This window comes from Mchenga conophoros, linkage group LG11 (genome assembly GCF_057382185.1).
Source record: "Mchenga conophoros isolate Kocher_MC1m ecotype Shallow Benthic linkage group LG11, M_conophoros_male_GT1.1, whole genome shotgun sequence".
Classification (NCBI taxonomy): Eukaryota; Metazoa; Chordata; class Actinopteri; order Cichliformes; family Cichlidae; genus Mchenga; species Mchenga conophoros.
Window position 1 is genome coordinate 1996419 of NC_140536.1, and position 27848 is coordinate 2024266.

At 41.6% G+C, this 27848-nt stretch overlaps 1 protein-coding gene across 3 annotated transcripts in view; it reads right to left on the reverse strand.

Annotated features, from left to right (window-relative positions):
- The window catches only part of hace1 (HECT domain and ankyrin repeat containing E3 ubiquitin protein ligase 1), a 30830-nt gene extending 16096 nt beyond the window's left edge, over positions 1-14734 (reverse strand). Inside the window, exons 1-11 of one of the 3 annotated variants that reach the window (XM_085290500.1) lie at positions 14447-14734; positions 13070-13124; positions 12782-12871; positions 12122-12226; positions 10414-10489; positions 10188-10319; positions 9157-9239; positions 8900-8996; positions 8703-8804; positions 8517-8623; positions 6423-6573 (exon numbers count right to left, since the gene is read on the reverse strand). In XM_085290500.1, coding sequence (XP_085146626.1) covers positions 6423-6573; positions 8517-8623; positions 8703-8804; positions 8900-8996; positions 9157-9239; positions 10188-10319; positions 10414-10489; positions 12122-12226; positions 12782-12871; positions 13070-13124; positions 14447-14537 — 1089 coding nt within the window. In that variant the 5' untranslated portion in view covers positions 14538-14734. Of the gene's footprint in view, positions 1-6422; positions 6574-8516; positions 8624-8702; positions 8805-8899; positions 8997-9156; positions 9240-9621; positions 9860-10187; positions 10320-10413; positions 10490-10764; positions 12227-12781; positions 12872-13069; positions 13125-14446 lie in introns of those variants that run through there. The other 2 variants (XM_085290501.1, XM_085290502.1) reach the window with 2 other exon arrangements.
- Positions 14735-27848: the final 13114 nt, after the last annotated feature.

Sequence of the window (27848 nt, forward strand, 5' to 3'; positions counted from 1 at the left end):
GGAGTGGGACACGAAAAACAATACAAAATAAACTAAACTGGGAAAACTAAAGCACAAGGAGCCACAGGGAAAAATCACACAGCTATGATGGAGACTACGACACTGACAAAGAGAAGCACAGGGCTTAAATACACAGAGGGATAACGAGGGAATGAGACACAGAAGGAGGGCACAGCTGGGAGAAATCAGGACTGGACGAGACAGAGACGCAAAACTAGAAACACTCACATGAGGCATGGACCTTCAAAGTAAAACAGGAAGTATCACACAGAGACGCGAACTAGACACAGTGGAGACAGCAACTAAGAAACCGAGACAAACCATAAGGCAGAGGTCTAAGAACCAAAATACACAGAGGGAAATACTCAGCTTTGAACACAAGAGACTAGACTAGAGGGAGTAACAAAAGACCAACCATGAGAACATAATGCACAATGCAGGGTGACAGAAAACAAGAAACTCAAACATGCAAAGACACACCATAAACAGAACAGAGGGGGCACAGAGAGACATGAAGGGCAGGGGAGACTTAACATGGGTTGGAACACAAGGGGGAACTAATAAGCAAATCAACATAGGAGGCCTAATGAGCTAAACATACTATAAACATCAAAATGAACTAAAACTCAAAACACTGGGTCCTAAGACCCAGGATCGTGACATGTTCACACAAATGCCTGTTTAAGATGTCACGTATTGATGAAACTACGCATACTCATGTAACCACAATAAAAGGAGCGCTATGGGAAGTCCGGCTGAGAGTTTGACAGGGTTCAAGTGAAAGGAACAGCGCTTAACCTCAGTTGGCCTCCCTCGCGCGAGAACACACAAAGAGCTCTGTCTTGTGTCTTGTTTTGCTGCTGCAATTGGTTGTCTAAATTGTTCCAGCAGGGTTTGTACTTAGATAAACCCAACAATAACCTTAGCACAATGAAGTTGGAGGATGAATGCTAACTTTTTTCCACTCGATAAAAGTTAACATGAGGGTTCCCGATGGTTAGGGACAAATGCAATCGCATGGCAGGATGCTGTAAACGGACCAAACTTCAGTCAGGAGAACAACTGAGATATTCCATCCACAATACGAGGTTAGTCATTAATATACTGCAACAACATGGGAATACAGCAGCTGCCAGAGGATTCAGCATTAATGAATCAATGGTACGGAAGTGGAGGAAGCGCAGTTTTTAGCTTTCCCCATATTCCAAAAGTGCTTTGTCTCTTTGCTATTATGGCATCATTTGCAGATGACCTCGCTTGCAGCTGCTGCCATGCCTTTGACCAAAACAGGCGCAGCTTGATGACACCATCAACATGCGCTATCGCGGTAGAGCGGTATAGTCAAAATCTCTAAATTTCTATCGTTTCTACCGTATACCGTTTCTACCGCCCACCCCTACCTGCGGGTTCTATAAAGCTTAATTCAAGACTTCAGCTAGCCGAAGAATGGATGCTGTAATGCCTTCTTTGATTGATGAAGACCAAACGGGTTTCTTGAAAAATAGACAAACCCACGATAATATTAGACGAGCTTTACACATCATCGAACACATTAATAATAAGAAAAAAAGCTCAATTATTCTTAGCTTAGATGCTGAAAAAGCATATGATTCAGTGAATTGGGACTTCCTCTTCCTAGTGATGAAAAGATTTGGTTTCTGTAGCGAGTTTATAAGATGTTTCCAAGCTCTTTATTCTCTCCCTACTGCCAGAATAAAAATTAACGGTAGCCTCTCCGATACTATTTTTTTAGAACGAGGATGTAGACAGGGGTGTCCAGCAAGCCCCTACCTCTTCAACTTGTTTATCGAACCTCTAGCCCAGGCTATACGTCAGGAAACATCGTTGAAAGGGACTGTAATAGGAGGGGACGAGTACAAGGTGTGTTTATATGCAGATGATGTCTTGGTGACAATCATGGATCCCAGCTCAGGTATACCAGTATTAATGGGGATGTTGGAAACATATGGCCTGTATTCAGGGTATGTCCTTAATGTCAAAAAAACTCAAGTTCTGTCATTTAATTTTTCTCCGGACCAGACACTACTGGCAAAATTCAAGTTTAATTGGGAGGCAACTGCTATCAAATATTTGGGAGTGTTTCTGCCTAGAGATCTGACACAACTGTACGATATTAATTACAGTCGTATTAATAGAGAAATATATAGCGATCTCAACATTTGGGCCTTGCTCCCTCTCGACCTTGGCAACAGGATACAGATAATTAAAATGAATATTCTCCCCAAACTACTCTATCTTTTTCTTGCTTTACCTATTCAAATTCCAGAGAAGCAATTCAGGGAATGGAATAAGCAGATTTCGAGATTCATTTGGCTTAACAAAAGACCACGGGTGAAGTTCTCTACTTTGCAGTTGCCGAAAGACAAAGGGGGCTTGGCTCTACCTTCATTAAGGAATTACTACTTATCTGCTCAGCTGAGGTCCTTGGTGTGTTGGTGTAATCCATCTTTTTGTGCGAGGTGGAAGACTATTGAGATGTCTCTCTCAGACACGCCAATCCAGTCTAGACTTGGTCACGCGGCTTCTGATTTGGATGATACCTTGACGCCCAGCCACTGGGTCACTTTTACATTAAAAATATGGAGGGGAGTGGTCAAGCAGGCGCAACTCCAGGAAGAGATAAAACTTCTGAGGTGGCCAGCGTATGACCCTGATTTTCTACCTGCTTCCCACGATAGTAGATTTAAACAATGGGTGTGGCATGGAATCACTGCTGGGTGTTTGGTTATTGTAAAATCTAAAATTATGGCTTTTGATACCCTATGCAAGACTTACGATCTCGGGAAACAAGACTTTTTTCGATACTTGCAACTCCGTGACTATATTGGCAAAAGACTGAAGAGCTGTGTCCGTGGAGACTTCTCGATTGTTAATATTTTCATTGATGCTTATGACTCTGGGAGTAACAGAGCCTTGATAAGTAAACTGTATAAATGTCTGACTAAGCTCAAAGGGCACTCAACGATTTACATAAAGCAGAAATGGGAAAAAGAAATGGACATTGTGATTACAGAAGATGGGTGGGCACGGATCTGGGAGACACAGTTTACCACGACTAACTCCAACATGTGGCGGGACTTCTGCTGGAAGAACATTATACGCTATTTCATAACGCCTAAACAGAAGTCTAAATTCAGTGCTACACCTGCGTTTTGCTGGAGGAATTGTGGGGAAGTCATGGCTGATTACGGTCATATATTCTGGTCCTGCCCACTCATACGACCCTTCTGGACGGAAGTTATAAAGATAATTACAGAGGTGTTGGGATTCCACGTGTCTTGTACATTTACCTCATTGTATCTGGGGTATTTTACAGACGATTTAGTTGCAGATGATGTTTACCTTCTGAAAGTTCTCTTGGCTTCTGCGAAGAAGGCCATAACAAAACGCTGGCTCTGTAGAGATCCTCCCACTGTAACACTTTTTACCTCTATAGTGGAAGACGTCAAATTGATGGAATGTATGACTTTCTCTCTGCGACTGCAGGGAGATTTGGGAAGGAGACGGTGGAGAAAATGGCTGGACTTTACAGCTTGTGGCAGCACCCTTTGATGCATAGAATTAGCAATGCAGACTTGTTGACGTATGTATGTGTGGATGTGCAGATGTATGTACAGGTGTATGTTATCTTCCCATGACCTCATACTGTTTCTGTTTTTTCTTTTTTTCTTTTATCTTGCTGCATAAAAATGTTCCTAAACAAATAAAAAGTGTCAAAAAAAAAAAAGACTTCAGCTAGCTCAGACCAAATTAACAGAAAGCTGAAATGATCCAAATTACATTTATCCACCTGTGCATAATCCATGAACGTTATAACTCTACTACATGTTAAAGGAAAGAGACGGAGACTGAAACGACATTAAGATGACTCTGTAGATTTTACTCTAATTAGGTATAATCAGCTGGTTCAGTCCGACTGATGGCCTATAAAAAGTTGTCTCATTATCAGGTTGTCATACAAGAAGCATCTCATGATGGGTTAAACCAGCGAGATCTCTCAAGACCTTTGCAACCTTATTGTTACAGAACATACTGATGGCATCGGTTATACAGTGGGGCAAAAAAGTATTTAGTCAGCCACCGATTGTGCAAGTTCCCCCACCTAAAATGATGACAGAGGTCAGTAATTTGCACCAGAGATACACTTCAACTGTGAGAGACAGAATGTGAAAAAAAAATCCATGAATCCACATGGTAGGATTTGTAAAGAATTTATTCGTAAATTAGGGTGGAAAATAAGTATTTGGTCACCTCAAACAAGGAAAATCTCTGGCTCTCACAGACCTGTAACGTCTTCTGTAAGAAGCTTTTCTGTCCCCCACTCGTTACCTGTATGAATGGCACCTGTTTGAACTCAATATCTGTATAAAAGACACCTGTCCACAGCCTCAAACAGTCAGACTCCAAACTCTGCCATGGCCAAGACCAAAGAGCTTTCGAAGGACACCAGGAAAAGTATTGTAGACCTGCACCAGACTGGGAAGAGTGAATCTACAATAGGCAAGCAGCTTGGTGTGAAAAAATCAACTGTGGGAGCAATCATCAGAAAATGGAAGACATACAAGACCACTGATAATCTCCCTCGATCTGGGGCTCCACGCAAGATCTCATCCCGTGGGGTCAAAATGATCATGAGAACGGTGAGCAAAGATCCCAGAACCACACGGGGGGACCTGGTGAATGACCTGCAGAGAGCTGGGACCAAAGTAACAAAGGTCACCATCAGTAACACACTACAACGGCAGGGAATCAAATCCCGCAGTGCCAGACGTGTTCCGCTGCTGAAGCCAGTGCATGTCCAGGCCCGTCTGAAGTTTGCCAGAGAGCACATGGATGATACAGCAGAGGATTGGGAGAATGTCATGTGGTCAGATGAAACCAAAGTAGAACTTTTTGGTATAAACTCAACTCGTCGTGTTTGGCGGAAGAAGAATACTGAGTTGCATCCCAAGAACACCATACCTACTGTGAAGCATGGGGGTGGAAACATCATGCTATGGGGCTGTTTTTCTGCCAAGGGGACAGGACGACTGATCCGTGTTAAGGACAGAATGAATGGGGCCATGTATCGTGAGATTTTGAGCCAAAACCTCCTTCCATCAGTGAGAACTTTGAAGATGAAACGAGGCTGGGTCTTCCAACATGACAATGATCCAAAACACACCACCCGGGCAACAAAGGAGTGGCTCCGTAAGAAGCATTTGAAAGTCCTGGAGTGGCCTAGCCAGTCTCCAGACCTCAACCCCATAGAAAATCTGTGGCGGGAGTTTAAAGTCCGTGTTGCTCGGCGACAGCCCCAAAACATCACTGCTCTCGAGAAGATCTGCATGGAGGAATGGGCCAAAATACCAGCTACTGTGTGTGCAAACCTGGTAAAGACCTATAGTAAACGTTTGACCTCTGTTATTGCCAACAAAGGTTATGTTACAAAGTATTGAGTTGTATTTTTGTTATTGACCAAATACTTATTTTCCACCCTAATTTACCAATAAATTCTTTACAAATCCTACCATGTGGATTCATGGATTTTTTTTTCACATTCTGTCTCTCACAGTTGAAGTGTACCTCTGGTGCAAATTACTGACCTCTGTCATCATTTTAAGTGGGGGAACTTGCACAATCGGTGGCTGACTAAATACTTTTTTGCCCCACTGTAGTAGATTTTATAATAAACTATTGACGGTTCCAGTGAGCACTGCTGAGGCCATAATCTTTAAGTGGAACAAATGTCATTTCACAATAAACAGGCCATGACCAGGTACCCCCTGCAAGATTTCAGACAGAGGAGTGAAAAGAAGAGTGAGAAGAGTTGTCCAAGAGTCAATAACAACTTGTGGGGAGCTACAGAAAGACGGGAAATCAGCAGGTACAGTTGTTTCAAAGCACATTTAAGGTTTGCTGAACAACATTTAGACAAGCCTGTGACATACTGGGAGAATATAGTCTGGTCAGATGAGACCAAAATTGAACTCTCTGGATGACCCATGTTTGGAGGTCAAAAGGCACTGCATATCACCCCAAAACACCATAGCAACAGTGAGGTTTGGAGGTGGGAACATCATGGTGTGGGGCTGTTTGGCAGGATATGGCACCCTCATGCTTTATCTAACTGAAGGAAGAATAAATGGGGAAAATGTACCAAAATTTGCTGCCATTTACCAGGATGAAGAGATTCAATGAGGCTGGACCTTTCAGCAAGACAGTGATCCAAACGCACATCCAAGAAGACTTTCAGTTAGTTTCAGAGAAAGAAGACCCAGCAATCACCTGGCATTCTATTCTACTCTAGCACTAACTGCCAACTTTTACCTTTCAAAAGAACAAAACTTTCCAGTTGTACTTTCCTTTTGTTCTCTTCAACAAGAAATACAAAAGTCTTTGTACGCTACCAGATGTGTTACCTTAAAAACTTGGCTGCGTGGTGTCTTGTTTCCATTGTAGCCCATGTCATTGCCAGTGTTTGGTGATGAAGGCCCCAGGCGGAACACATGGCAGAAAATACGAACAATTCTCAGCAGACTCTTCATCTGCGCTTCATAACTGCTAGACAGGCTAAGAAAAAAAGACAGGAAATAAACACACCTTAGCACTGATTAACTATTGTAGTAGCTTGTAACAAATGCATGAACCTGGATAAGATGCAGTGTTTGTTGGTCTCCTTGTGCTGGGTCTTTTCTTGCTTTATATCTATACACCTTTAAATAACTCTGAGTTACTGAACAGCCTTTTTCATGACACTCAAAATTGAGCTCAGGTGCATCCTGTTTGGAACCACCTTGGACCTTGGACTAGAGCAAAAAATTCATCTTTCAACAGGAGAACAACCCTAAGACAGCCACGATAACAAAGGGTGGCATCGAGACCACTCCGTGTGTGCCCTCTGGGCCCCAGCCAGAGCTCAGACTTGAACCTGCCTGAAAATTCTAGAAGGATCTGAAAATGGCTGTGCACTGATGCTCCCCATACAAGCTGACAGAGTTTGAGAGGTTCTGAAAAGAATAATGGGAGAAGAAATTGCCCAAAAATAGGTGTGAAAATATCCAAAAAGGCTAGACATCCATCCATTTGCTTCCGCTTATCCTTTTCAGGGTCGCGGGGGTGCTGGAGCCTAACCCAGCTGTCATAAGGCAGGAGGAGGGGTACACCATGGACAGGTAGCAGGGCTAACACACAGACACAGACAATCATTTGCACTCACATTCACACCCCACTAACGGCATATCTTTGGACGGTGGGAGGAAGCTGGAGTACCCGGAGGGAACCCACGCAAGCACGGGGAGAACATGCAAACTCCACACAGAAAGACACCGAATTGAACTCTGGACCTTCTTGCTGTGCGGCAACAGTGCTAACCACCGTGCTGCCCTTAACAGACAATTGCTTTTAATTATTGCTATGTTTATACTCAGTGGCTTAACTATCCTTGAGACATGTATGGGAGTTGATGTGAACACACTTGTGCTAATCTGACTATTTGAACCAAGTCTGGAAAATCTAGCCATAGATGAGAGCAAAAGGTTAAACCCATTTATAAAACCGTGTCTGTTCCCACTACATGAAAAGAATCCTTATAGACTATAGTGAATCAAATACTCCAGCAAGCATGAGTCAGGAAGGTGACCAAGATCCCAACAGTGATATCTTCTTCTGACCAAGTTAATGGCTGAGTATACATAAGTATACATTCTCTTAATGATAAACACATTTAAGTCCAAGAATTCTATCCCTACAGCAAGGTATATTCTGCTATAGAGGTCCTTCTCCACAACACAGAGAGTGAAACTGGTCACTTAAAGAAAGAAGGAACACACGTCAAATACAGCAAGCTTCTTAAAAGGTTTTTCTTTCAGCATGATAATGACCGAAGGTTCAGGGCAGCGCTTGCATCAACCACTAAGCCAGCATTAGCACAACTCTCAGCTGCTGTGTTCTTCTCAGTTTGTCTTTTTACTTTGGACATTTTTCCCAGTGGAAAACAGTTGTCACACTTATTAAAGGCCTGAACGCGTACGTGTGTACCAGCAAAGTGGGGATTAGTAAGTGAGATTAAGAGAAGTTGAGCAGGACCAAGTAGCCGACATGCCTTACCCCACTGTCAGAAAACACAAGTTCCCGCTGGTACCTTTCAACCTCGCACACTAACTCAGGATCCTTCCCTACCAGGGAGGTGACATTCCATGTCCCAATCGATTTGGGGGATCGGTTTGCAAGGGCTGCCGCCCGACACACATTGCACCCAACCTGTATGGCGCCTCCTGCGGGTGGTGGGCCTACAGGAGGATGGGCCCATGTCTCTGTCTGTTACCAGTTTCAGTTAGAAGCATAGATTCCAGTTTATTAATAATAATGTTGTAGTTAATAATAAATTCATTTTTTCTAAGACCTAACATGAGGAAGTTTAAGTTTTAAATTACAGCGACACATTGACACACTGTGTTTAATGGGATAAACTGTCCAGATTTTGGTGAAACATACTCAAATATATGTAATTTTACCTGAGAAGCTTGTGTCCATTGGTGGTAGCCACTTCTGCAAGACTGGTCAAGATCCTGTGGTAATGACTATCACTCTGCTGAGAGACATGTTCCAGAACCTGTCTGAGCTACACAAACACAAACACTCGTAACTAATCTAAAGTATAAAATAGATTTCTGTGTGACATCAGATACAAATTCTGATACCATGTTCTCTTTAATGTCATTATTCTGCGTCATCTGGATGAGGGTCAAGAACAGCCTGCTATGGTGCTGGATGAGAATCTCACAGGTTTCTCCATATCCTCCCTGAGGGCGGCAGAAAAAACTCAAAGCAGAGTAACACAAACCAAACGACGACAAAATAGGAAGAGAAAAACAATACTCAAAAATGAAACACTCACCTGCACACAGACATCCAGTGGAGTGATTCCATTGTTGTCAGCGATGTACTTGGCACCTCGAGAGAGAAGGATCTGGGCTGTGTCTCTCTGGCCGTGGCTAAAGAATAATGCAGGATGAGTTTCAATACAGCTGGATTCAAAAGCAAAGCTAATCTGCTGGTGCATTTGTAATCCCGAAGACTCAAGATGAAGTGTAAAAGAGCTACGAGCACACTCAGTATCACTACTATTATTGTTATTATGACTGATGACATTACCTGCAAGCAAAGTAAAGAGGCGTTGCTCCAGAGACGTTTGGTCGGTTAATGTCAGCTCCACTTTCCAGAAGACAAAGCACCGTCTGAACAGATGTGATACATGCTCATATCACATACTGGAAATATTTATTATTAGAACGAGAAAACAGGAGCTCAGCAATCAGTAACACAACAGAACTGGTTTGCAGTGCACTGGGGATTTACGTTGCCAAATGGTTTCTAGATACTTCCTTTATGGCTGCAGATGTAATTTTCAGTCTGATGGAAGATTTCAGGTTTGAATTTCATTGAGAAAAAATGTTTATCAAATAAATGTCTAGGTATTTAGTATTCTACGCTATTGCGTGTTGAGCAACAGGTCAGACGTGTCTGCCATGGAATGAATAAGATGAGACCAGATGAGACATCGATAGATTAGCTTTTGAATATGGCTTGTAAAATATTTACAGTTGTGTGATCTCCTACCTGGGTCCACCTGAGTTGTCCATAACAGAATACTCTGACCACACGTATGGACCCAGCAGATCGCGCAGACACTTCTCCCAACATGTTACTCCAGAAACACGAGGAGTCACTCTCCATGTTAACCCAATAGTTTCACAAATCAGAGAAATGGGCGATGAACGATGCGCTGACACTCGCTAGATTAGTTCTGCCGGTCCTGGCTAGTGCTCCCCCCCGCCCACAGCATCCGTTCCACAGACTCCCGGTTCTGACGGTGAACCCGCCCAGCTGGGTTGCTGCGGAAGTTTTCCCAGGAACCACAAGTAAACGAGCAGTCTGTGGTCTACTGGAGTGATAAGGCACTGTGAGGACTTTAAGGTAAGATGGGGCCTGATTATTCAAGATCTTGTTGAACCAAAGACAATATACTGAACAAATGAACGAAGATGCAGACAATCATGCACACACCTGGAGCAAGTAATGTGATTACTAAGAGGCTGCTAAAGCTGACATGTGCTGTTTTGATCCCTGTGCACTAACAAGCAGTTTATATATGTAATTAAAAAGGTTGCTTCTAATTTGCTTACTGTTTTGTGTCCGTTTTGACAGGCTACATGTAGCGCTGTCTGGCCCATGGCGTCTTCAACATCCACATTGGACACATGCTGGACCAGATCATGCAGGAGCTCTGTTCGCCCATTTACTGCTAACCAGTGGATCTACATTAGAGGTTACAGTGTCACTATCTCAACTACAGGAGTTCATTAAACATCAATCATTTATGATTTACCAAGAGGATTCAAGTCAACTCACAGCAGTCAGGCCTTCATTGTTACAGATATTGACGTCAGCATTATATTCCAACAGTTTCCCCATACACTTCTTCTGTCTGAGGGAACAGTACAGGAAATGGTTTAGTGTCACTGGGCCTCATTTACTAATATTTACAAGGAAATGTTCTTACCCCGTGCAAAAAATTTATTTGCACATTAACATGCATATGTTAATAAATCAGAATCTTTTGGGGCCAAGAGCCTTGTACAATCTGCACATTAGGGGTGGCTGTAGCTCAGGAGATCTAGCAGGTCATCTAATAATTGGAGGGTTGGTGGTTCAATCCCTGCTCCAGTCTACATGCAATGTATCCTTGGGCAAGATACTAACCCCGAGTTGCTCTCAGATGCATCCATTGGAGTAGGAATAGATTAGAAAGCACTTGCATAGAAAAAAAAGTATTGACATGAATGGATGGAATAGGCAAGTTGTATAAAGTGTTCTGATAGAGTAGAAAAGCACTATATAAGAACATGTCCCTCCATTTCTTTATATAAGGAAACACATTTTGCTCCAGGCGAAGCAGAAAAAGTTGTAAGAGTGAACCCTGCACCTCTAAGGCTTCATTTAGATTTCTGCCAGTAATCTACATTGTAACATTGTAACAGGAAACCCTACATCATGAGCTTCGACGTAACCCGAACTGCAACACCTGAGAAATGTGACTACATGTCGGGTTGACGTGGCCCCAACTGTTGTGATCGACCATCTTCCTCCTGTGCACTTCTGGCTTCTTTTATTCTGCAGGTTTGTCAGTGAGAGAATAATCAAGCTACAGTTAAACAAGGTTAGCCTGCACTGTTCCATGTAGTGTTTTGGTTTCTTTACATTCATTTTTTGTTTTATTATAATGTTGAATCTTTTGTGGCTTGTTTTATAAAAGTGTAATTAGACTAAAAGGTAAAAATAAAAATTTATATTGTTACAAATGTTAACAACAATAATAGCAATGTTAGTAACAATATCAGTAGTAGTAGGATTTATTTTAAAGACTTGCGTTTAAATTGAGAAGGCAGCCAGGTTAACATTTGCTCACATGGATGATCAGAGGGACTGTTTCTAAAGCACAAATAGATTCTGGTATGAAATATTGATAAATCGCTGATTTATGCTTGAAACGCTTTAATACATGACTTGACCACAGATTTGTGGTTGTCATTGGTCTTTCATCAGCCTTTCTGTTTTACAGATTTAAACCCCATGACTCAGATTTTGCCATCTTAAGGTCCATCGACTAGAAGTAAATATGCATAAAGATAAAGGCTTATGAAAAAGAAAAAGAAAGTGATTCATCCAGTTTCTTCAGTTCCACTCAGCATTTCATAAACAGTCCTTACAGCACCAATCCCAAAAAGTTGATTCAGACTGAAGACGTCACTTGACAACACCTGAACTTTGTAAAACACAAAAAGAAACGTCATGATTTATTTTAACATTAGGTAGTCAGCTTATCTATAATAGAAAACAGTAGGTTGATGGTTGGTAGCACTGAGAAGATTGCAATTCGAAATCTCTCATGAAGCTCCACCTAAACGAACAGCATGATGAGAAACAAAGTGTCCTGTAACACATGAGCTAAAAGTCCAGTATTGAGACACCCTGACATGAACAAAGGTGTATTGTAGTAAATATAACAAGACAACATATCAGAAATGAACATATAAACAGATTAAATACAGCAACACACCCATTCCTGGCAGCAAGATGCAGAGGGGTGCAGCCTGAGATGTCCTGATAGTTTGGATTGGCTCCTCTCTTTAGCAGCAGCACCAGACACTCCAATGAGCCACAGCTGTACACAGAAAACAGCGTATTTAGTGCAGAACAACAGACTAGGCAACTCTCTGCATGTACACTGAATGAGAGACTGTTTGTCATCTGTTTGACAAACTTGTGATTGTGGTACGTTACATTTTTAGATCTTTTTCACTCTGTCAGAACGACTCATGATTTAAGAAGCGGGACAAAGTTGTTTGGACTTTATAAATTATAAATTAAGAGGGGAAAATACTTTTTCACTGCACTGTATTTCACTGAGCAAGCACCATTACTAGGAAATGTGCAGACGTAAAGTGGGAACTACTTATGGCCTTGGTGTTACTTTTTGATTCCACTAAATGCTTACCAGAGACTGAACCAGTGACAGCAAGCTGGACAGGTTTCTGCTAGCATCACATTAACAGGACTTACAGCACAACTTATTCCACAGTTTAGAGTTTATTTTGAAACAGAAATCGTTTAAAAAGGACTACTTTAAAGAACTCTTTGAAAATATTCAGCAAAGTCAGTAACTACGAATTGAATGTCACAGTTACATTTGTGATTACAGCTGTAAAGTCTCTCTTACTTGGCTGCGATGTGTAGCAGACTCCTCTTCACTCGTCCAAAAGCATAATTCACATCAAACTTGGAGTTGAGCAGCAACTCTGACACTGATCTGAGGGAGGAGTGAACATGTAAAAACATGTCAATCCTTCTGCAGCCGTAGATTAGATGTGCAGTGGCAAGTATACTACTGCCTAAAGTAAGCAGACATACCATAATATACGTTTCCATCTAATGCACAGTGAGCCAAAACGAGCACATAAATAAAAGTGAATGAATTAGTGATGAGTACAGTCTGCTCCACGTGTACCTGTGCTGGTCTGCCATGACCATTGGCATGAGTGTGTACACCGCTGTCTCATTGTCTGTGGTGAAAATAATGCAGAAAATATCAGTGAAAGCTAACACCTGACAAAGACATTACGATTTATTAGCAACGATTCATCAAGGAATTTGAATGACTTGATTACAAAAATCAATTGTTTCCTACTGGAAAATGGGTAAAAGGAACTTTATTTGATGTCTTAGTTTAATTGCATGTATACCTTTTTACGTGACATTACTGTACTGAGACCGTTTATTTGTTTTCTCATTTAGTACAACATTTACTTGAAAAGCTTTCGTTTTAATATGACGTGTAACATACCAGGGGAACACCACTGGAGGGATAAAACAATCCTTCCAAAAACATTCACTTGTGTCTAACACAGTCCAACATGTCCCAGAGGAGTTGAGCTGGGCTGGAATTAGGTGACTGAAACCATTAGCACATGACCGACATCGTTTTCATCCTCGTGGAACCGTTTAGCCTCGACAGGCTCGGCGTCAGCTGTCATTGCTCACGTTAAAGCTAGGAAAGGTGAGTGATATTCCATCATGAACAACAAAAAAGGTTTACTTAAATAAAGTTCAGAGCGAGGTCATCAGCAAATTGTTGTTTATTTCCCCTCAAAATCATTTGTTTCACTACATGTATTTTACCTAGTCGCCTGCCAAACCAATCATGAACAGCACAGCTCTGAGTGGCACAAAGCACCTGTTACCTTGGAGAGACAGTAGTTGATGCCTGCATTCACCCTCTCACTCACGTGAGAAACAGCTGTTCATCTGGGGTTTTGTTTATTTTATTTTTTTCATTTCAGTTTTACTTATATGGCGCCAAACCACAACAACTCTCAATTCGAGGCACTTTATGCCCCGAGTATTTTTTTTCCAGGTGCCTCTTTTCAGTCCTGATGTAATTACCTCTGTCCTTTGCATGTCATTAACCTGACTGTACTTTACCTGATGCTTCTACTTTGTGTTTGGTCCCATTTGCTGTTTGTGGGCGCTCTGTCCTCTCCTTCCCTTGGCTCTCAAAAGGCCACAGCAGCTGGCTGCCCTCCCTACACCTGCGTTTGCTGGAAGTCTCCTCCTGTTTCATCTGATTGCTGCGGATTCGGTGTAAAATCTTGGCCACACGACATAAAGCGCGTTGAGAGAACTGTTGTTTTGAAATTGCGCGTTATAAATAAAACTGAAATAAAAACCTGAATTTTGTGTCATTTTGAATCTTTACAAAGGGAAACTACGTTTTCCAAGCAGCATTGGTGCCTGCACCGATCAACACACACACGTAATAACTGATGGGGCGATCACTTTTGACCATTATCTAATAAATGAATGCTCGGTCATACTGCATCGCTACCTTCCGGGAGTTCCACGGTCCTGGCCCGGCGAAGAGACCGGGTCAATCGACTGAGCTGTACGTTGAGCTGCTCCATCGCCCGTTCCATCATAGATGGACGGTCCACGGGGTTAAAACTCGGGGGAAAGCCTTGGTCGTGGGGTCGGTATCTTTCTAATGCGGTTGTGTTGTTATCTGGTGTCTTCCATTGGCCAGACTGTACACAATGATTTATGAAGCTGTTATTGCCATATTCCACACTTCCTGTTGTGATGACGGTCAAACGCAATGCACTATGGGTGCATTTTGCTGTGAACCGGAAGTATCTGCGTGGCGACCATAATCAAGGAGAAGGGTCTGGCTGCAGCCACTGGCTGGCTGTGTCCCAATTCAGGGTCTGCACGCTTGAAGTACGCGCACTACGCGTACTACGTACGGTGCGTACTATAAGTACGAGAAGTGCGGAAGTGAGAGGCTTGTGAAATGGGACGGTATACGCTTCGTCGCGCTGTTCAGGTTGCCTAGCAACCATGATACTAACCGCGACACACGTTACATTCAGCTTTGTTTGACAGAAATGAAGGAGAAAAATGTTTTGTTGGTCATTCATTTTTGTCATGACATCACTTTGATTAGCTGAGTATCTGAGGCTGAGACCACAGGACTGTAAACATGATTGTTGGGCTTCATGTCTGTGCTGAACAGTCATTTAAGATTAGCTAGTAAACAACAATTAGCTAATGTTGCTCATGAGACTAAAGTCATCTCACTGTGGTAATGTAAATATAATATGGCCAATATTATAGTATATATATATATATATATATATATATATATATATATATATATATATATTACAGCAGTGAGCCAAAGATTCAAGTTGCAGTTATTCATATATAGTTATCACCTTAAATCTTCAGTCAAAGACAAGTATCTTTGACAGTGTATATACAGATGTATTATGCATAAGAGACAAATATATTGTTCTTTTAATACGTTGACATTATTACATTTGGCTCAATGCTTACATACATGTGTAAAAAGGAAAATGTACGAGCTGTGACAACTGTGTCTGATAGAATGAAGAGTAGACTGATATATTAAATATTCCTTTATTGGGTGAGAAAATCAGACCATGTCATAACTGCTGTAAGTCACACAGAATAGATATCAGTAAGTAACGTATTCTGAATACTTTGGATTACTTAATATATTATCATGCTTTTTACAACAACGTGAATGTACTATTGCTGTGATTTATTACTGTTACTGAAGGTCCGCGACTCCGAACTGTAGTAAAGGGACCTCTGGCTAATACGGCGGGGTCCCTGTCGGCTCGTAGCCGAAAAATAGCTTTACTTTGTTTTATTTTTATTTATTATTTATTTATTTTTGTTTTTTAACTCAAAATGTCCTGTTGTAACTGGACTTTTTGAGTTAAGAAACAGAACAAATCCCAACAACACTTCCCTCATGGTGCTTTATATTGTAAAGTCAGACCCTACAATAATGCACAAAGACTCCAACCCCCTAGAGCAGGCACTTTGGCGACAGTGGGAAGGAAAAACTCACTTATAAAGAGAGAAACCTCCGGCAGACCCAGGCTCTGGGATGGGGTGGCCATCTGCCTCGGCCAGTTGGTGATGAGGGAAGGAAGTTGGGAAAAAAGAGTAGTTATTTTTAACCACTCTGGTTTCAAAATTACATTTAGAAAGCCCAATTGAAATGAATATTTGAAGCCAATTTAAGAGTTTTCTCACATAATCACATGCACGTGTTGGTTAGACTTTAGCGTGCACATGAGAAAGCCCTAAAGATGATGTTTTGGCTCCTCAATTTTGCATGTTTTTTGAAGCTGCTGACGATTGCTTCATCCATTACTGGGTTTCTTGACCACATTAAGAGTACTGGAGAATCCCACCTGTCATGGAGTTCATTGTATATTGTCAGGGCGAGTTCTCCAATGTTCTCCAAGGACATTTTGTACTTTTTTGACAAGATTTTGTTCCAGATCTTCTGGAAAAGCCTCTCTGCAATGAACTCGGATGCTACTGGATTCATTGTCATCGTCTCATTTCCTTCGCTGATGGCGTGCATTACCAGATCTTTGGTCACATTTTTTACAACTTCCTTGTACTCTTGCCTGTCTTTAGAGACACTGAGTACTCTTGCTGGTAATGCCAACAGGTGTTTGGTGAAGATTGAGACGGTAATATTGTCAAGCTGTTCCCTCAGATTAAAGATCAAAAGGTTTTCTTTGCAGTTGTGTGTTTTGCAAAGATCTTTGAGAATGGCCTTGCCCACTTTGAAAATGCTGTTGTGGAATAAATTCAAGTGTTTCTCCTCAACTTCAGGCCAGATTTTCTCAATCAGACGACGGCTGATGCAGTTAGGAGTGAGGCGCTCTGTGAAGATCTTGTATTTGGAGGAGACTTTTTCTTTGGCCAGTAAAACCACCAACTGAACAACCCAGTTGACGCGCACCTTTTTCTGCAGCTTCAGTGTCTTTTCCAAAGCTGATACTTTAGCCTGGTTGGTCTCATCTTTGAATACAAACTGCACTTCTTCTAACACTTGTTTTTCCTGTCCAGTTTGTTTCTTTGCGTCCTCTACCATTGTCTTCTCCTCTGACAGGACTTTCTTATTTTCTTCCTCCTCGACCTCCAGGTCGCCCAGTGTACTCTTTGGCAGAGTGCACACTAATTCTGGTTTTGCTTGTTGGTCACTCGTGTTTGACATTTAAGCTACGATGTTACAATGAGTCAGACATTCAAATGTGACTGAGGGTAGCAGAACAAAATCTCATCCAGTGAATCGCTCGTGACTATAAGAAACGCGCTGGTCCAGTGTGGGTTTCACCTGCAATTTATAGACCTGAGTTGACTGTGACGTCACGGCCTGGTTCTTTTGCCTTTCATCTTTGAATCAGGCCCCGCCCACAACAACGTTCCCTATTGGCTCTTTGAAAATAGGTAACGCCCATAAAGAACGGGCTGTCGGAGTTTCTGACGTCATGGCCCGATTCTCTCTCCTTTAATGTTTGAAACAGGCCCGAAAATACGGTGGCCCTGAGAGGCCAAACGGACTGCAACTTCAGAAAACACTTGCAAAAAGAAAAATGCTGCAAAAAGAAAAATGCTGCAGAAAGAAAAACGCTGTAAAAAGAAAAACGCTGCAAAAAGAAAAATGCTACAAAAGCACACACAACACAACGGAAATGTTTCTGGGGAGACAATAACCAGACGGACCAGTTGCACGAACCAAAACATGTATGTATGGCTGTTTCCCAATTCAGGGTCTGCAGCCTTAAAGGTCCTCAAGGGCCGCACTCAAAGACCGCTGAGGCCGGAAGTGTGAGGCTTGTAGGCTTGTGAGATGGGACGGTCTGCCCAGGTTGCCTAGCAACCATGATACTAACAGCTGGAAACGTTTCATACAGCTTTGTTTGACAGAAATGAAGGAGAACATATTTTGTACATTTGTTTCTACATGAGCTCTGTGTGATTAGCTGAGTATCTGAGGCTGAGACCACAGGACTGTAAACATGATTGTTGGGCTTCATGTCTGTGCTGAACAGTCATTTAAGATTAGCTAGTAAATGACAATTAGTTAATGTTGCTCATGAGACTAAAGTCATCTCACTGTGGTAATGTAAATATAATATGGACAATATTATATTAATCGTTATTAGTTATTACAGCAGTGAACTTGAACTCTGTGCCAAACACTGAGCTTCAGTAAAGATTCAAGTTGCAGTTATTTATATTTCCTGTCACCTTAAATCTTCACTTAAACACAAGTATCTGTGACAGTGTATATATATAGATGTATTATATATATAAGAGACAAATATTGTTCTTTTAATATGTTGGCATTACTAAATTTGGCTCAATGCTTACATACATGTGTAAAAAGGAAAATGTACGAGCTGTGATAACTGTGTCTGATAGAATGAAGAGTAGACTGATATATGAAATATTCCTTTATTGGGTGAGAAAATCAGACCATGTCATAACTGCTGTAAGTCACACAGAATAGATATCAGAGCCTTAAACAGGCTGACGTCTGCTAAATGGGTCAAACTGGGCAGAAAGTCTACAAACACATAACATCCTTATAGAATATGATGTAACACTATAGATCAACTTAGCTCAGAATATATAAAGCATATAAACAGTTACAGCAATATGATGCAACAAACACAGCAGCTACTGATCCAAAATACTCAAAGCTTCATAGAACTGAAACCAACATTTATTTTTAGCTCCATCCTGCTGCTGATACAGACTTTAGGTTTCTGAACATTAAACTTGTTGCTGCCTTTCATAGTGTGTAACTTGAAGGCCCTGAGTACTTTCTCCCACACTGGAAACACTGGGATGATCACATTATTTGAACATTACCTAATAAGACTGATTCAGCACAGACAGTTATGTTAAACTTTCCTAGCAGTCCTTCACAAACAGGGAACAGTCTGTCTATTCTCTCCATCTGTCAGCTGCTGCTGGCTCTTCCTCCTCCTCTTCCTCACACACTGCCGAGTTTGTCCTGGTGGATCATCAGGGGTGCAAAGCCTCACAGATGATGTGCAGCAGTGGGTCCCTCAGTCTGTCCTCACTCTGGACACTTGCAGTCGTCACACATGGAAATCAAATGTGTGATAAGCTGCAGGATTCAGACACAAGTGTAACTTATAAACACATGTTCATACTTTTATTACACAATCAGAGAGAAAGAAACAGAGAGAGAGTGCAGGACAGACAGACAGGTGACAGTCTCAGGTGTACACACTGCTACAAACAGGAGGATTTAGTGTTTGTGTTATTACGAGTGTAAACAAGAAGAGTTCCAGATGGTGCAGTGGACACATGTGTGACTGCTGTGATTAAAGCATCTTTCTTTCAGCTTAACGAGTGAACCGTCAGCTCGTTCAAACACACGTTAAAGTCCGTTTGGCTCGACACCACCGAACAGAGGCAGCAATATAACACAGCTCACATTAACAGTGCAGTGAATCCTGCTTGTGCCGTGATGTTCAGGACTGCAAACCGAGCAGCATCACTGACTTTCAGCCTGTTGTGTTTGTGGATATATGACTGACTTTAATTATCCATAAATCATCAGATTCTCTGTAAGATTCTCTGTAAGATTAAAGTCAACTATTGAACGGTGGATATTTTGAAGTAAAGGCTTTAAAACCAAGTTAGTACAAACGTCACTAATGTCACATAACTTTGCCGACATGTGGCCAACAGCAATGTTTTAATGTTCTTCATTATTCAACATTCGCACATAAATAAGTGACATCATATTCAGTACTTACTTTTGACAGTTCACTCTTCGGCCGCTCCCTTCTGCCTTCTGCCGTATTTTGCGGCAAAATGAGCCACACGCACCGCCGCGCTATGAATTTTGGGATATATGGGACCACGAAGCGTGCACCAGACCACGCTTGATATTTGGGGAAATCAGTTAGGTGGCACTGAATTTTTCCTTACTTGTAATTTTGATATTGATAAAATCCCTTTAGAAACCTCTGCTTTTCATCGTCAAGCTTTTTTAGCTTGGACTCCTATTTACAAGCACTACTTTAGTCCACACAGTTATTATATCTGGAATAACAAGGATGTTTTATTTAAAAGAAAATCTCTCTTCTTAGATAATTGGTTTAGGAATAACATTGTTTTAGTCAACCAATTATATGATTCGAATGGTACGCTTTTCTCCTATGAAGAATTTTGTTTACATTTCAATTTAGCTATAAATTGTCATGATTATACAAAAGTATTTGGATCAATACCATCAGGGGTTTGTATGCTGTTTAAGAATCAACCTAATATCACTTCATTCCACAGGCCGTTGGCATCTCCCATACAAACTTTTGTTGGCAAGATTTGCTTTTCTAAGCAATCTAAAAACAACAATAAATCGATCGGATCTTTATTTCAGAGTACCATAACCACGCTACCATATGTTATTTTTTTCTGGAACCGGCTGTCAGATGGTGTTATGTGGAACGAAGTTTGGAGACTGTCATGGTCCTGAGTCTGAGGACTCAGTGTTTTGTGTTTCCTTATGCTTTTGTTCATTCCGAGTGTGTATTCTGTTGTGATTTTGCCATTTGTTAGGTTTCTGTTCTTTGCCTGCCTGCTCCCACTTCTCTGTGTTCCCTCTGTCTGTCCATGGTGTTATTGTGTCTGCTCATGAGTCTGCCTGTCAAGTTCAGTGTCCTGTCTGGTTCTCTGTGTCTGTTAGTTTCCTGTTTTATTCTGAAAGTTCATGTCTCATGTCAGTGTGTTCAGTTTTACCTCTCCCCTGTCTCGTTAGCCTAATTGCTCCCAGCTGTGTCTCCCTCCTGTGGCCCATTCCCTGATTACTCCCCGTGTATTTAAGCCCTGTGTTTTCCTGTGCTCTCTGTCGCGTCGTCTGTTTAATGCCATGTCCGTCTGCATCATTCTAACCCGGTGTTCAGTCTGCATCTCTCTGCCATCTTTCTTTGTGTATTTTGTTCCTCCTCCCGTGCGTGTTTGGTTTAAGTTGAGTTCTTTAGTTTCCCCCAGTTTAGGTTGGTTTACTCCCCGCTCTGCTCCTCCTGTTTTTGTCACCTTATCACCTCTGCAAATAAACATTCACTCGCACCCCAGTCAGTGCCTGCATCTTGGATCCTTTTCTCAATTCACCACACGACTGCTGTGCAGCCGTGACAGAGACTCCCTAATCAGTTTTTAATTACCAACAAAATTAAAGATATTTCTTATAAATTAATGCACAGAATTTATCCTTCTAAAGATTATCTTCAAAGCAAATTCAAATTAGACATTGATACAAGCTGTAGCTTTTGTAAAACTTCCAAGGAATCTACTACACATCTTTTTTGGTTTCGTAACCTTGTACAAGATTTTTGGCAGAGTTTATGTGTTTTTATCTCAGAAAATGTATTTAAAGGATTTGTACTGTTTTGGAAATTTGTTTTATTTGGTCTGCACAAAAACCAAAGACAATTCAACTTTGATAACAGATATATGATTAACTTGTTAATTTTAATGGCTAAATTTCATATTCACAAGTCCAAATGTTTAGGAAGACATCCCTCTTTTTATGTTTTCTCCTTTGAACTTGTACAGTATCTTAACTCAATTAAGAACTCCACTAACCCAAAAGCTATAAAAACTATTGGTGTTTGTGAAAAAATCAAGCTCTTTCAATCACTTTATTCTTTGGCTTGATCAGTTACTTTCCCCCTAGCATATTTATATTGTTGGTTCTGAATACTGTTCCTGTGTCTGTTTGTCTATGGTATACAATTCTTTTGTAAGCACAACACCATTATTGTGGTACTGTTTAATTCCATTTTGTATTGTACTGATGTTTAAATAAAGGTTTTGGGAAAAAAAGATATTTGGGGAAATCGATGGCGCATTTGGAGTACACTTCGAATTGGGACAGCCGTCGTCGCGTGGCGGTGACGTAATCGAATTGTTTTGTTTTCTTTCTTTTTTCGCTGTCAAAGTCGATCTTTTTTTTTTTAAATTTGCATTTGCACAGAAATGCACAACAATTATAGCAATCTCTACAAAAATTCTATTTTCCCAACATGAAATAGTATCAGAACAGGCTGAATTCCAACATATAGAAGATAGATAATGAACAGGAAGTACAAACAACAACAAATAAATAAATAAAAACAAACCCCACACAGAATCAAAGCAAACAAACAAACAAAACAAAAAAAAAGACGTTATACCTTAGGGGTTTTCTAGCAGATCTAGTTCAATAATCATATGATTCAAAACCAGAGTTTGTTTTTTGTCCATAAATTTAACAGATGAGAGGAAGAGGCAGAGTTCTTTGTGAAAAGTAAAAAAGGACGGCTTTGTTTTCAGAAAACGACATTTGTGAATGAAGAATTTGCCCATAATAATTATTACATTTAGAACATTTTCAAGCTTCTTTTCTTTTCTTAGAGAACCAAAGATAATATCGTTTTTAGAAAATTCAAGTAAGTTTGTAATCTTTGGAAAGAGCCAGTAGTGCACATCATTCCACAGGGCTTTACAGAATATACAATTATAAGACAAATGTTCTGTTGATTCAATATCCCCATCACAAAAAGAGCAAGAATTATTATCAATAGCAAAGCGACGTCTGAGAAATTCTTTGAAAGGGTAAATACCAGAAAGGATTTTGTAGTGGACCTCCTTAGCTTTGGGTGGAATGGGAAGTTTTAGGTAATTTTTTCGATCTCTTTCTTTTGATCACCGGAGAACAGATGTGAGAAGGAATTTGGATTGCATCTATAAGGGAAAAAATATTAGTAAATAATTCCCTAATTTGAGAGTTTTTTAGACTGTTAGCTGTAATGTTGTGCCCATTTACCAAGAGTTCAGGGAGGTCAGGGGATCTATAGTCAGGGTTTTGTAAAAGATTATATGCTGTACATAGAATGTTTTGAGGGATAGCCTTAGTAATTTTTTGAAATTCGTTGTTATTTATTTGCAGATTATAATTGGTGGTGAAATCTTCTAATAAAAATTTACCTCTATCATTTAACAAATGCATCACTGACCAGATGCCCTTATCGTACCATTTTTTTTATAAAGATTGATTTGTTTCCAACGTTTATGTAGCGACAGTTCCATAGGGGAGTGTTGTGTGGCTATAGTTATGTTTGTATATTAATTTCCAGTATAATACAACTTGCTGGTGAAAGGAAGAGAGCTGTATGGGGAGTTTTATGTCAAAATCACATCTAAGTAAAAGATTAATTCCACATAGATCTGAGAATATTTTGCTTGGAATGTGAAACCAAAGGCTATTTTGACTTCTTAAAAATGACCTAAGCCAATTTATTTTTAGGGTGCCATTTAAGCTATGTAATCGCACTTAAAATGCATACTTCAAGCGTGCAGACCCTGAATTGGGACACAGCCACTGTGGAGCGCCATATTTCGACTGCCACAGTAGCCGGAAATACGTACCCTGCATGGACACAGTGGAGTGGATCGTAAAGGTTGGGACAGAGTCTTTCATATGTACATTTGCCGTAATTTCATAATTCTGGCAATCTGGCACTCTGTTTGCGTTACAACAACAGTCATTTTTAAATTGTGTGTGTGGGTTTTTTTTTATCGTCCTTCCTGGCAGAGAAACACATGTGTCTGTTTACTGGCCCTGGTTAAAGTGAGAGCGCTGGATTTGTCAGGGCTCTGTGTGCGGGCAGGCGGAGAGGAGGATCCAAACGCAGGACTCAGACACAAACGTGAAACTCAAAACTTCAGCTTTATTGCTGACATGAAAACCAAAAGTGAAGTGACCACTGAAACCGGAGACCAGGAACACACAGGCATAATCTGAGGGTACGACGCGACACTGAGCACAGGAAAACACAGGGCTAATATACACAGGGTGGTAATCAGCGAATGGGCAACAGGAGGGAGACACAGCTGGGAGAGATCAGGGTTAACGAGACGGGGGAGCCAAGCTGCCCACACTAACATAAGACGCAGACCTTCACAATAAAACAGGAACAAGCAACCATCACACTAAGACACAGACTTGATATTTGAGAGACAGACAGAAAATGACACATGGAACTAGACATATACTAAGCAGACCCAACCGAAGAACAAATCCTAAACACAAACATGAAACTCTAATAATAAACATCATAATCATCATCATCATTAACACAACAAGAGAACAAGAAAACAATCCCTGATGCAAAATTACACCAAAACATAATAAACTCAGAATACTGGGTCCAACGGACCCAGAACCGTGACAGGATTAAGGGCTTACAAGACAAAAAATACACAAAATACTGTACTTCTTACTTCCACTTCAGTAAAAAGTTGAGTGAATACTTCTACTTTTAGTCGAGTATTTTTAAACAGAGGTATCTGAACTTTAGTAAGGAATGTGTGGACTTTTGACACCTCTGGTTAGCATTTAGTGGTCAGTTTCAAACGTATTTGTTTTTTGCTTGTTATCGAACAAATCCACTACTTTTCACTGTCAGTAACATCAATGCACATCGTTCCATTCAGTGCATATCACACTTTGTCTTTCATTCCACCTGCATCAACATTGAAAAGTTTGTCACAAAGCGATTTATATATTTATAAATACTAATACTCTCTATTCAGGCAGCACGGTGGCACGGTGGTTAGCACTGTTGCCGCACAGCAAGAAGGTCCTGAGTTCAATTCCACCATCAGGCCGGAGTCTTTCTGTGTGGAGTTTGAATGTTCTCCCCGTGTTTGCGTGGGTTCCCCCCGGGTACTCCGGCTTCCTCCCACCGTCCAAAGACATGCAGCTTGTGGGGATAGGTTAATTGGATAATCCAAATTGTAACTAGGTGTGAATGTGCAAATGGTTGTCTGTCCCTGTGTGTTGGCCCTGCGACAGACTGGCGACCTGTCCAGGGTGCACCCCGCCTCTCGCCCTATGACAGCTGGGATAGGCTCCAGCGCCCCTGCGACCCTGAAAAGGATAAGCGGAAGGATGGATGGAATACTCTCTGTTCTATTCTGCTTTTTTATTACTCAGATTTGAGTTAGCCTTTGTTAAATTGTCTGTTATATGTCAATAGATACGTATGTCACAAATTAAAGTGCCTTGTAAATTATGTTTGTTTTTTTAAAATAATTTTCTCCCCAAATCTCTTACATGCTAACTGTAACGTGTTATTTCTGCTAAAACCTGAACTTAAATGTGTATATGGTGTTTATCTGTTTCTCTCTGTTTTAGATGCACATATCAATTTGGAATTCTGCCTCCAGGCCAGAATTGCAGGAATGCACCACGTGTTGCAGAAGACTCTTTCACTGCCCTCTGTGCCCCACTTTCAGACCTACTGTCAGGGCAAAGATTGAGGAGCAGATAAATGGACACATTAAAAATGCTTTGCCTTTCAAAGGTATGTTGAATTAAATATACCTCATAGTTAAAGTTATAAATATGCACTTCTTTTCAGCACTTCTGCAGTCTCTCTGTTGACTCAAAAGTTGCTTTTCACATTGTACAGTTCAGGGCATTCATCAGCTAGAAAAAAGTGTGTTTTATTAAATATATTTTTATTTCTTCTTCACCACATTTCTTGACAGCTCTTGTGATCCACACCATTTTGCTTTCATTATTGAGCATGGCTTGGATGCTTTTCTTAATATGTACAATCTGATTGTTAGATAAACTGATTGCATTCTGTACAACTACATTTAAATTATATGTGGGGTTTTTTTCTCTCTTACAGACAAAATGATATGCCGGTGCAGGCTGCAGTGTAGGACGACAGGACACTTTCACTGCCCTGTCTGTAACATGACAATCATACGGCGTGGGGATATGGCACGGCATTTATTGTCATGTCAGCATTCTTCAATGCCAAGTCAGCCACCACTATCAGGACTGCTCTCCGCTGCACTCTCCGTGGAACCCCGCCCCCCTCCCGCTGCACTCTCCGTGGAGCCCCGCCTCCCTCCTGCTGCCGTGGAGCCCCGCAGAAACAACTGAAAAGACTAACAATAAGTCCCCCCAGGCCACCCCACTGGACACGCCACTGCGAACAGACCGGGCCGAACCTCCACAGAAGAAAATACAGTCAGATGATCCTGACTTCTCAGCAAAGGTTCGCATCATTCATAAACTCATTAAGACAGTGCACCATTTAAAAAATGTTTCGGGGGACGTTCCTCCTCCCTCTCTGAACAAGATAGCTCACAATCTAATGACTGTGATTAAGCTATCCCCAATAGTGAAGTGCAGATTCTAATTGAGGGCAATGCTAAGAACTGGGCTCATACAACCATCATAATCCTTCGGGATCATTATAATGAACGCATGGAGGAGGCAGTTAAGACTCTTTTTGAGTTTCCTGAACAGGACTGGAGAGGCCCGTTTGAGATAGCGGCATCCTGGGCCAAAAGGAATCTGGGCCGCCGTCTTCAGCCTGAATCTTTGGAGCAAACTGAGGCTGTCATTGTGGCGAAGCTGGCAGACGTGCAGGCAACTATTGGATCGACGGAGCGGAGCAACGCCATCAATGAACCAGATCATCAGCCACAAGTACATGGAGAGGTGAGACATTTGGACATGATTGCACCCCTGATTGAAGCATCGCAATCAGCTTCTTTGGACACACAACCCGCAGCACTGCAGGCCACTACTGGCCGGATCGTTTCTGTCACAGCACAAGTTCAGGCTCCACCCACAGCTAACACCGCACCCAAAACTACGACTGCTACGACGTCTGACCCGATTGGAGGTGAACTGTCACTCTCCAGTAAGACAGAGGAGGGAAGAGACGGCGATCTGAGACCTGCCACTCCTGTGCATCTACAGGAACCAGGGCCCAATCAAGTGGCAGCGAGAGACCAGAGGGTGAGGAGAATCCCTACAGCACTTCATGGGGTTTCTTCTGAGGGGAAATCTTCTCCCGCCATTCAGCTACAACAGAACATGGAGGCGATGGACCTCATACAGGGGGAATCCACCCCCAAGAAGACCAACACAGCTTCAGTTGGACAACAGGTATGCACCCCGACGAGACATCCAAGCACAAAGAAAAAGCTCAGAGAGTGGAGACTGCACACAAAGGAAGCATCGGTGATCACTGGAGACACCAATGTGGGCTTGATTCCTCCTTATGTTGCGGAGGGAGTCCAAATTGACAGAATGGGGCCATGCAGAGATCCTTGTGGATAAAGCAGACAGTGACACATCGGTGGAGAAGCTGGTTCTCTCCTTCGGCCTGAATAACAGGTGTCAGAGGGATAAAAATTAGGGGTGCAACGATATTCGTATCGATATTGAACCGTTCGATACAGTGCTTTCGGTTCGGTACGCATATGTATCGAACAATACAACATTTGTAATTTATTTTATCAATTTTCCTTCTGACGATGCTGTCTGTGTTGAGCGCTCAGTGAATCTGTGTTCGACTACTCCGCCTAGGCTGCACTGTCCAGCGCAGATCCACTGAGCGCTCAACACAGACAGCATAGTCAGAAGGAAGAGCGCAGGGCAAGCTAGCGAGACAGAAGTTAAGCTCTCCTTGTAACATGGACCTCCCCCACCCTCATTCAGATCTGGCGTTTGGAATTATTTTGGTTTTCATGTGACGTATGACCCTGAAGGTAAGCGCGTCATGGACTAAAGTAAAACAGTATGTTGGATGTGCCATGCAATGCTTAATTACATTGTTGTGAACTAGTGTGCTAGCGCAGTTAGCTCGTTAACGTGTTGGCCGTCTAGCCCCATGCACAGAGCAATCGGCGGTAGCTCGTTAACGGAGATTTGCCGTGTTGTGGCGTTAAGGTCATTTCAACGAGATTAACCTGAAAGCACTAGTGGGAACACAACGAATATGACTGCACATTTACACCGACATCATCCTAGTGCAAAGACAAGTGGAAGCAGACAAAAA